This window comes from Ambystoma mexicanum, chromosome 1p, assembly GCF_040938575.1.
Source record: "Ambystoma mexicanum isolate Mex_15411 chromosome 1p, UKY_AmexF1_1, whole genome shotgun sequence".
Classification (NCBI taxonomy): domain Eukaryota; kingdom Metazoa; phylum Chordata; class Amphibia; order Caudata; family Ambystomatidae; genus Ambystoma; species Ambystoma mexicanum.
This window is the reverse complement of record NC_090921.1, coordinates 691,098,761-691,110,428: the sequence shown is the minus strand read 5'-3', so window position 1 is coordinate 691,110,428 and position 11,668 is coordinate 691,098,761. Positions and strand designations below refer to the sequence as shown.

General features: G+C 45.6%; 1 protein-coding gene across 4 annotated transcripts in view; it reads right to left on the bottom strand.

Annotated features, from left to right (window-relative positions):
• Nucleotides 1-368: 368 nt before the first annotated feature.
• The window catches only part of TNFAIP8L2 (TNF alpha induced protein 8 like 2), a 199,740-nt gene continuing 188,440 nt past the window's right edge, over nt 369-11,668 (bottom strand). Inside the window, exons 1-2 of one of the 4 annotated variants that reach the window (XM_069649844.1) lie at nt 3,706-3,726; nt 369-1,284 (exon numbers count right to left, since the gene is read on the bottom strand). In XM_069649844.1, coding sequence (XP_069505945.1) covers nt 722-1,282 — 561 coding nt within the window. In that variant the 5' untranslated portion in view covers nt 1,283-1,284; nt 3,706-3,726 and the 3' untranslated portion in view covers nt 369-721. Of the gene's footprint in view, nt 1,288-3,705; nt 3,727-11,668 lie in introns of those variants that run through there. The other 3 variants (XM_069649842.1, XM_069649840.1, XM_069649841.1) reach the window with 3 other exon arrangements.

The window sequence follows — 11,668 nt, the reverse complement described above, 5'->3', positions numbered from 1 at the left end:
GTCCGTGCTTGAGAGCCTCCTCCCGCTCCCACTGTTTTGGAGAGGGTTTACATCCGCCTCTCTCTCTAGTCTTCCGGAACGTTCCCTGCAGCTAATGGGCAGTTAGACAGGTGTTCCTGGTGCGCGCGTGTCTACCAGTGCTCACTACAACAGCAGCGCGCGCAGCCAGCCGGAAGTGGACCATGTGTTAGAGTGCCAGGAATTCCCCCGCCCTTGCCAGGCCTAATTACCTACTGCGCCCAAACGTCTCATTTGTAACAAAGGAACGCTTTAGCAGTGCTGGATGTGTTAATTAACTTGTCTGGGCCACGCGAGCCCCAGAATGTAAAGACTTTCTTGGGAACAGCCAATCACACAATGCGCATATGAACCATTCAAGAGTTTACTCAGCACATGAGTACAAAACAGTGTCGAGGACACGTAATTTGGCATGTCAAAAATAAATCCCTGGCCTCAGCCACGGGTGGCAGAAAGTGCTGTGTATCATTTGGGTGCGAAAGCAGAAGGATGGGATGGAGGAAGTTCAAATGCTGGTGGGCCCTGGAGAAAGAAGTTCCCTTTCAGACCTCTGGCTGATCACAAGATCATATGCCCTGGTGGTAGAGTCTAGTCATAGTTGCCATCTGGCCCCACAATTCAGTCTTTGCAGAGCCGATATAGTCGGGACACACACTCTGAAATTCTTGCTTCCAAAAGCGTGGTGGGTACCAACCCACACCACTCACAATGTGCCCTCATCGATGAGCTTGTTCAGACCCTCGCAGATCTTCTGAAGGTGGGGTCTGAAGGGTCCCTTGGGCTCATAAAGCTGGCTGAGCAATTCCAAGTCTGCAAAATGGTTGAAGACATGTTGAATACGCCCGTGGGACTTGGGTGTTAAGTGCTTGTTCACCAGCTGGAGCAGCAAGTCCCGACACTCGCCGAGGATCTCGGCCAGCACGGCCTTCTCAAAGGTGAAGTCCACCTCGTGGAAGCTGATGACTGTCATGGCACCCTGGTGCAGCTTGTTCTTGAACTCTTCTGCGAGCTGCAGCTCGTCCGGGCTGAAGCAGTCGTTGCGATAGAGCACGCCAATTTTCACAGAGATCTTGATCAGGTTCTTGATGACCTTCTGTGAGGCTGCCTTGTTCTTGGTGTACTCCTTGGAGACCTGGTAGAGTTCATCCAGGATCTCGCTACTGGTGTCATCGATGAACTTGTTCACGACTGACCTGGTGGCCATACGACTCAGAATCTTCTTCTGTGCCTGGAGCGCCATATCCCGGGAACTGAATCGCTCCATTGCTGCTGAAGAGGAGACATAAGTGAATATATTTATATTAGAGAGGCTGGTACTTACATCTCTTAAATCAGACACATGAGGAAATACGCTGATTAGGTTAGACATGAGTAAATATATATCTTACACCCGAAGCACAAGATATACATCTTTAGGTTCTGGGGACACGGAAGTCTACCTCTTACGTCTATGGCAGAAGGAACTTCATCTTTTGGATTAGAGGCACAAGATCATACAGCTTTTGTATCAGAATTACAAGGAAATACAATGATGGATTGCTGGTACAAGGGCATAGATATCTTAGATCAAAGAAAAGAGGACTATCACCTTTTAAATTAAACGCTCAAGGTACTATAAATCTCTTAGGTCAGAGACACTCAGTACATCTTTTCAGTGAGTGACACAAGTGAATGTATATTTTAATGGAGAGAAAGAATGAAAGCGATCTCTTAGATCATAGCAGGAAATGCACTACTGAAATCAGGGGAGCAAAGAAAGGCAAGCCCCTCGATTAGAGATACGAAGAATATATCCCCGATTCAAATACACCAATTACATCAGAAGTACAAGGAACGAAAGGAAAGGCTCTTTAAGAGTGTGACGGTATTAGAAGCGCTAATAATTCAAAATGGAATTCAAGTTACCACCAGTACTAATTGTGGGGAAACAACTCCTAATTGTGACTTTTTGTTAATCCCCATTCTGGAGTTCCATTGGACTTCATTGGAAAGTTGAAGTATTATTGCTGGTGGTAATATCAAGGGCAGCTATGCCTCACTTTTTTGAAGTTAATACCTCCATGTATATTCCAAGGCATTATCCACTTATGGGTTACTAACTTAGAATCAGGAGGACCGGAATAACTTCCAACAGAGATGCAAGGAAACACACCTCTCTGAGCAGAGACGCTGGATATTACATCTCTTAGATCCGAGATGCAAGGAACTCAATCTCCATGTGCAGAGTCACAAGCACATATATTTCTTACGCCAGAGGCAACAGGAAAAGAAATCTCCTATATCCTAGACAGAAATAAATATTATCCTTAAATTGCAGACACAAGATAATAGATCCCATGTAAAAGAAAATTAATCGGAGTGTTCGATGACACAAGGATATAAGCCTGCTAGACCAGATAAACGAGGAGGCGCATCTTGGAGATCAGAGGCACGGAAACACATGTTGCAAATCAGAAACCCAGGGAAATGAATCTCTTGTGTCAATATCACAAAGGAAAAAAACTCTTGGATGGGAAACGAAGAGATTAAATCCTTTAATTGGTGAAACACACAAAAGACCTATCCACATAAGAAATGCAAATACATTAATCCCTGCAATCGGAAACTCTGGGAATTTAATTCCTCTGTTGGCAAACACAAGAAATAAGTCTCTTGTATCTGAAACAAAAGGAATGAAATCCCTTAGACTCTAAACAAATCCACAGAAAGAAATACACCACTTGTATGGGACTATGGTGCTTAGACTTGGAATAGATTTCTAAATCCATTCATAAAATGTTAAATGCTATTTGTTTAACATGAATGCTGTCCAAAGGAGACTACAAAATGCAGCGGGTTTGTTATTATAATGAGGGCAAAGGGTAGATATAGCTGAATTGCTTTGCTGTGTTTTGTTGGAAATCTAGCTCTACGTATAGTATGGAGGAGCATTCAGGGTATGTTAGCAATCCTACATGGCAGTGGGCTGAAAGAGGAGCTAGCGTACAGCCTGTAATGGTGGGTGGGTTATTTAATGCAAACAGTTTGCTGATTGGCTTTTTCAAAGGTACCTTTTGAGTTTTTTACTGCACTGTTTTCAACTTGTAGTATGGCCACCCTCAACAGCGAGTATGGCTCGAGTAGCAAACACTGCTGAGGGCCACCTTCAGCACCCGTTGTGAGTTAAAATGCCTCATGGTGCCTGGACATTAGGGCATATGAAGGTGGTAGGTGGCGGGTTCTGAGGTCTAATACCCTCCATGGTAGTGTGCGTGCAAGTGAATGAAGCTGGGGCAGTGGAAACGTGCTCTGTGATGCCTGGATCTCATGAAGGCAAGGGTCTAGAGACCAGGTACAGGGTAAAGTTGAGGCCATAGGGTCTTTTAACTTAAACAAAAAGAAAACACATGAATTCAGAAGTTCAAGATCTGGGAAACCCCTTTCTTTAGCCAGCAGCAAAAATGATCTAGATCAGAAGCAGAAGAAAACGACACGCCTCGGATCGGAAACTCAAGACGGCCTATATCTTAGATTGACATCACAAGGAAATAACCGTTGCAGATCAGAAAGTACGCAGAATGCAGTGTTAGTGGGACAGAAAGTACAATTTGTTTTTTTCAAACAAAGCAGATCAGTAAGCGACCCTGAAACGATTACACCTAATGAAGGCTAGCAAATAGTTTGTTTTATGAACTTTGTTGATCATACCAAACTCTTCTGGAGATCTGCCAGAACTAGGAATCAATCGTCTTTTTAAAGATGTCTCACTGTTTGCTTTTTAGATCCTTGTAGATCAGAAAGAGAAAGAAATCAATATCTTCGATCAGCAACATAGAGATACAAATCGTTAGATTGCAGGCTAAAAGAAATACCCCACACACTGTAAGCACAATGAACCATATAATTGACACCAGGGGCCTGATTCATGGACCATTTTCCTATGGGATTGCACCATTATAAAACACCTCCTTGAAAAAGGCCCCAGAAGCCCATGGGAAAACATGGATAATATTGAAAAAGGAGAACATTCGTGACAAGATCAGTAGAAGTAAATACACCTCTTACATTGGAAGCACCGGGACAGGTAGCTATCCAACCAGAAAGTAGGGTGAAATAGCTCCCTTAGATGGCAAGTAGAAGGAAACCTATTTCATCCAACACAGGTTGAGGACACGCGTATTCATTAATCATATTCCTTTGTCAATTTGCAGCCCCAGTGGATGAAAATATGAACACACAATGTCAGAGGACCCACTGGGCCTGATTCATGGAACGTTTTCTTATAGGATTATGCCATTATAAAACACTTCCAGGAATCAGGCCCACTGTCGATTGGACAAATCTAGCCAAACTTGAAATGGTGATGGTGTTATTGAAGTATAATGTTTATCTTCTGGCACAAGGGCATTTTAAGAGATAATTGTCCAGAAAAGTTGAATTCACATTCCAACCCCACTGACCGCCATGCAAGGACCACATCCACGTGGCAAACAAACTATCACTTTTAACAAAACTCCAATGTGCTTGAAACTGGACTGGGAATAGTAGCAGTGAACTGCAAAGTGGCCTTTGATGGTGTGAATGAGAATTGGTTGAAGCTGGATTTGAAGCCAAGACCAAGGTGCCAACAGGAAATATTTCGGAAAGGTGTGATAAAATAGGAGAGAACACTTAAGGGGGGCAGGGAACTTCTCACAACTGTAAGGGCACCGTTGAGGGGTACTGAGCCATTTCAGGTTGAAAGCTTGCATGTAGAATACCTCCCACAACAAAGCATATGCCGGTCCACTCTGATACCAGTTAGGTGCAGTGGCGTAACACAAAATGTGGGGACCCCCCTGCGAGCCATCCTGAGGACCCCCCCAACTTGGCAACAAATCACGGGTCACGCCACACTCTCGGCCGGCCTAGATTATCGCGCTTGCGCAATACGCACGAACGTGCTGCTGAAGGGATATGCCGCACACTGCACTAGGAGAAAGATATAAATATGTGTTTTAATGCAATATGCAACACACTTTCTGAGAAAAATTGGCTAAAAAGCCAGAGTGTTTGCAATTGTTTTGCAGGGTAATCCAATACATGCAAGTCATCAACAGTGCACAGGAACATTAATGCTTTGCTATTAAAAATGCCATGCCACAATGAAAACATGTCCATCTGGCTTCACAATGTAGACCAGTGTAGACACGAAATAATATTAAAGTAAAGCATGACAGTCCCCATTTAGACATACCTAGACTGGTTGCACCAAAATGCCAGTCGAAGCAATAACACTCATCAAGAAGAGAACACACATTCAATTCCGCATCTCGGTGGCCTCTAACAAACAGCCAAACTCTTTAAAATCTGCAAGGAACTGGTCAATCCTGTTGCGGTCTTTACCTCTCCTGTTCCCTCCCAGGGCCCATGTATGGCTCTGCCTCTCATTTCTCTGCTAAAACTCAGGACATCCTGTCCTCCATCTCCTCTTCCTTTCCCACTTCCTCTCTCAGCCCCTCTTTGGCCATGTCTATCTCTCTTTTGCTCTGACAACACCTGACAAGGTTTCTAGACACGTCCTATCTATGAAAGTGTCGCCCAAACAGGTGCTCTCCTAATCCTACAGAAGCATCAAGGACCATATCAAGGACCATATTGACACCCTCGCTACAGCCTTGGCCAATTTCTGTTATCACTCTTTCACCACTGTAATGTTCCCCTCTTCCCTTAAACACTCCCTTATGCACCCACTCCTCAAGAAGACGTCTGTCGATCCTGCCTGCCCAGCAAACTATCGCCCGAGCTCCATCACTCCTTACCTGGGCAAACTGTTGGAAAAGCTGGCCATCTCCCAGTTTAGTCTCCACACTGAATCTGTTGGTTGTCTCCATGACCATTAGTCTGGCTTCAGAGCTGCCAGAGGCATGGAAACTGCTCTCCTGAACACTCGTGAAGATCTGCTCTCTAACCTTCATTCCATCATTCCTTCTGTCCTCATCCTCGATCTTTTCTCTGCTTTCGACATGGTCAACCACGCCCTCCTGATCAATCGACTCCATGAGAACATGGGCATCATGGATCAGGCCCTTGAGTGGCGGACCTCCTTCCTCTTGGATCGCCCCTCACAGGTCCAACTTGGTCCCTTTCTCTCCACTCCATCCTCTCACCCTGATTTTTCTACCTCTTCTTGGCCCCTTTGGCTCACCTGATCTCTACCTTCTCCTCCAACTTTCAGTGTTATGCGGATGACACTCTGCTTTCCTTCAGGCTCCCCTCAGATTCCTCTCCTCTCTCGCTCATTCCTGACTGTCTATCCACGTTTCAGGATTGGTGTGCCTACAAAGATCTCTGCCTTAATGTCAGTAAGATGGACATCCTTCTCATTGGGACTCCTGCCCTTGCTTTCCCTCTCTCACTCTGGCCGCCCGCCTTGGGCTCTCTTCCTTCGCCTTCCTGCGAGGCAAACAACCTTGGTGTCATCGTTGACTACACTGTCTAATTCTCGCCTCACATCTCGGACATCACCAAGAAGTCCCAATACCAGCTGCTCCTCCTCAAAGGGACTCTTCCCTTTCTCACTTTCCCCCAGAAGCTCACTGTCTCTAGAGCCCTGGTTCTCTCTAGGCTGGACTACTGCAACGCCTCTTTCTCAATCTGCTTTCCTCTACTCTCCGCCCTCTGCAACTAATCCAGAACAGTACTGCAAGACTTATACTTGGCCTCAAGCCCAGAGATTGTATCTCTCCAGCCCCGAAGGCTCGCCACTGGCTCCCAGTTGCTGCAAGGATCAAGTTCAAGTCCCATTGCATGGTTCACAAGGCTTTCTGGGCTCGGGGCCTACACTACATCCAATGCTCTCTTCCAAAATATCTTCCCTCTCGAGCCCTTCGCTCAGCTACCTCCAACTCTCTAAGGATTAGAAGCTTCTCCAGGCAGGGAGTTGGGGGTAGATCTTTCTCCTCTGCAGGTGCCGCCCTCTGGAATAGCCTCCCTGCTCCTCTCAAACTTGAGCCGGACCACCCGAAGTTCTGAAAGGAGCTCAAAACGTTCCTCTTGACCTCTGCTTTCTCTCTCTCCCTCCCATTCTGGCCTACCTGACCTACTGACTGGTTGCTTGGCTACTCTCAGAGTCCCACTGAGTACATACTCTTTCTTGATCAGTCATCCTTGCACTGCCTCTGAGCCTACCACGCACTTAGGGGCCGTAACTGTAACGCTACAGTCCCTTAATCTCCTTGCACTACCCAGAGCCGCGCTGCCCTGGCTGCACTTACTCAGAGCATTGCTGCCCTGTTTTCCCTTTCCTCTCCCTTGCACTTCCCCTCTCCCTTTCCTCTCCCTTGCACTTCTCGTTCTCGCACTTGCAAGATCTGAATGACACAAGGCCTAGTAAGATTGTTTGTCTTGTCCTCCCTCTACCTTCCCTCCCTTGTCTGTCGCGCCTAAAAACACTTGTGTACAGGCGCGTTATAAATGACATATATCATTTGATCAAAGATGCCCAGAAAAATATACAATGGCGCAGGAAAAAACTGCTAGACTGTCAGCACCCAAATGGCAGTCTAGCTAAGTAATTACACTTAGCAGGACTGCTTTATCAAAAATGGCCGGTTAAAAAAAAAAAGGCATACCAAACTGAGGAATGACTAGACTGGCTGCACCAAAATGCCTCTCTAGCGACTAATACCACATATCATGCCTGCTTAGCCTGGACATGGACAACCATTATGATTTGTTGCACAATCCGCCCCCCCACACATCCCCTCTCCCTCTCACCTCAACCTCCAAAATCAGCTCCTTGTCCCAGAATTAACTCCACGTCCCTGTTCCTTGTCCCAGAGTTTACGTATGAGGCTCCTTGGGATGAGGACGAGTGGGATTAAGATTAATGAAGATTACAAGTAGCTAAATCAAGCATTACCTCCATGTACCTCTACTTCATCCCAGTACTTGTGTATGAGGACACAGATGTTAAACAACACTGAGTTTTGCTGTTAACAAGAGCCAAGCTATTACTAACATAAAGCATTTCACTGTTAGTACCTGCATTCAAATGCCAAATTTTTGAGGTAATTGAAATTGTGATGTGGGTTTAATACTTGCATGCCAGGGGAGTGATTGGAAGGGTAGAGAGGGAACAGGAGACCACCCATTCTCACAGCAGTCCATAAGTGGGTGCTTTCAACCTTAAAAGAGACAGTTAACTGCTTGTAACATTGAAGCTTCACTAGAATAGTCTCATTAAAATGTGTATAGAAATTAGATGCCCCCAAACAAATAGGTTTGCCCATCCCCAACCACCCATGAAGTTAGAGCCTCTCCCGACATTTGAAGAGTTAGCCCCCCCCCCGAGCTGTAGGATTTGTTGTGCCCCTGAACGCAAGCACACACACCATTCACCATCTACACACACGCACACCCAGCCATCCATACATTTAAGTGTTCATTCTTTCACCATGCAGGCACACCCAGGCAGCCACCCATACATTTAAGTATTCATCCTTTCACCATGCAGGCACACCCAGGCAGCCACCCATACATTTAAGTGTGCACCCTTTCACCTTACACTCACACACGTGCACATCATGGGGTTGAGGGGAGCCCTAATATTTCAAAAAGAAATTGGGCCTCATTACAAATATGCCGGTCTGGAAACAACGGTGCCGGTAAGCTTATCGGCACTGCTGTTTCCGGACTGGCATATTACAGCTCTGTGGGCGGAACTGCACCCACCGCAGACTTTTCACGGAAGCACCGGCACCGTTATTAACGGTGCCGGTGCTTCTGTGGTCCCCATTCCCATAGAGTCCAACAGGACTGTATGGAAATGGGGATGGGGACTTAGCATTTGCCGGCGCCTGACTTCCCGGACCGCCAGGGTTGTAATCCCCTGGTGTTACTGGGAAAGTCAGGTGCCGGTAAATCATTATGGGTCCGGCGGCACCTTGCTGGTAGCATCAGCACAGTTACTGCCAAACCCGTAATGAGGCCCATTGTTTCTTTTTGAAGTCACTCTGACTTCATAAAGAAACTATTTCCGTTAAGGACTGAACCATAACGGAAATAATTTCTTTGCGTAGGCAGAGTGACTTAAAAAAGAACTATTTCTTCCCCACCCCATGACATGGAGGCCTCCAGCCTAGGGTCTTCCATGCCATGGGGTGGGGGAGCCCTCGGACTTCAAAAGTTTCTTTTTGTAGTCACTCTGCCTTCATAAAGAAAATATTTATGAAATAATTTCTTCATGAATGCAGAGTGAATTTTAAAAGAAAAAAAATATTTTTTGTTAAAAAAATGTTCTTCCAAGTGGGGCCCCCTCCCAAGACATGTGCTGGCGTGCCCCCCGCACCGCGAGGGCTGTGGGTCGTCCGTTTCATCAGTGGTCAGGTGGCGACCTCTTGAAGCCATGTGGAGTGCAGGCGTGCACAGAGAGCTCAGAGAGGGATAATTGCCGGCTCTGTAAGGAGGAGGAAAATGGGGCGCGAGTGCAATGCGTAGAAGGAAAAGCATCTTTTGCATGGAGGGAGGAGGCTATCACAAACTAGTACTTTGCATCATGAGATGGCTTTGTGCAGGTGAGGGCCGCACAAGGGGCAGTTTAGTCGAGACAAGGTGGGTGCTATTTACTAGCTTTTTGTTTCCAAGTGGGAGAATCATATGTCATCAAATCATGAGAAACCTATGGATATCTACAGTGAAATTACCAGGCATCTGGACCTCGTGGCCCTTGGAAAAAGACAAAACTAAAGATCACCCCCTGAAGGTGATACATTGATTGGTGATGAACTAAACCTAATACAACGTAAAGTCACTAAACTCGAATAGAAATATAAGAAAATGTCTTGCATCAAGGGATACATTTTGCATGGATTACAGCAAACAATTTTCTTTCTTGCAGTTGTATGCCAGTTAGACATTTTCTGAGACATTATACCTAGCAGTGACCGCTTCACCCACGTCCCCTGGAAAAGACACATCTGAAACCCCAAAGTGATCATGGAGAGGTTTATTACAACAACCCCTGCTAAACCAAAGCAGAGTTCCCATGTGCCTGACAAAGTAGTTGTAGCAATTTCGAGCTCCACAGTTGCATCAATCTGCCAGGCACAATGCGTGGAAAGTATACCAGATGCGCCTACAGTCATTGATGTTGGCAGCAGCAATGTGACACAAGAATGCTGCCCAAACATGAGTGATTCGAATGGTTTTAAGTCACAGCAGGGCCACACTTTTCAAAAGAAATGGTTAGAAACCTATAATTGACTTAAATATGATGAGTCTGTTCAAAAAATGTTCTGTAAGGTATGCCAGTCTGCTGATGAAAAGGGCGTGCCATTGCTAAAAGGTAGCCGTGATAAGGATGCCTGGAACGCTTTTCTGGCTTTAACAATTTTAAGAAGGCCATAGAGAGATGTAATGGCCATCAGACTTCAAATCTTCATCGAGTGGCTGCAATGGTGCTAGTATCTGTGGAAAGGGGTACAAATGTTGTAGCAGCTCTGTCGTTGGGCCACCTCAAGTAGATGAGGGAAAACAGAAGTGCGCTGGTGAATATCTTGACCACATTGTTGGCTTTAGCTCGGCAAGGTCTTGCAATTTGGGGCCCTACTGATGAGGACTCTAATTTAAATGCAATTCTGTCGCTTCGTGGCAGAGATGTCCCAGAACTTCGAACTTGGCTTCAAAGAACAGAATACAAATGGATGTCGCATGACATATTAAATGAAATGCTGGCAATTATGTCACATAATGTACTCCGTGGCCTAATGAAAGAGATTCATGATGCAAAATTATTTTCGATTATTTTGAATGAGACTGCTGATGTGTCAATAAAAGAGCAGCTCTCTGTAGTCTTTCGTATTGCAAAAGAGGATCTTCAGGTAGAGGAGATTTTTTTTGGCTTTTATGGAACGTCTAGCACTACATCACAAACTCTGTTTGCCATTTTAAAAGATGTTCTCCTGAGGTTTGGCTATGAAATGGAAAACTGTCGGGGGTAGTCTCATGATGGTGCTTCCAATATGGCTGGACATCAACATGGTTTGCAGACATTGGTGCAGGAGGTGGAACCACAAGCTATTTATGTGCACTGCTTTGCATACAATCTGAACTTAGTAGTTCAGGATGTAGGTATGGGCATTGCCAAGTTCAGGGATCTGTTGGTTTTTGTAAGGGACTTGATTGGGTTCATTCGAAATTCCCCAAAACGGCTTCATTGTTTTGAACGTTGTCAAGAAGAAGGGAGTGTCAAACTGCTTCCATTCTGCCCTACCCGATGGACCGTTCGAGCAAATTCTTTGAAGACTGTGCTAGCTAACTACAGTTCTGTAATTGAATTTCTGGGACTTGCAGGGGTGACCACAATGAAGCGGGAGCAAAAGGCCATGGGTTGCACTTGCAGCTCCATAAACTCAAAACCTGTCTTGGTCTTCATCTTCTTTACTTGGTATTTTCCCGTGTTGAAACTGTGAACACTGCTCTACAGAAGGTCAATTTAAGGTTCCATGAAGCAGCGGTTATGATTTAAAATCTTAAGACCATAGTTGCACAACTGCATGAGGGATTTGAAGACTTCTTCTCAAAAACCACATCAGCGGCCGATGATTTAGATGTGGAACTACAGGAACATTTTGTGCAAAGAAGGGCCAGGAAAATCCCACGGCGCCTGGATGAAGGGTCAGTTCCTCAT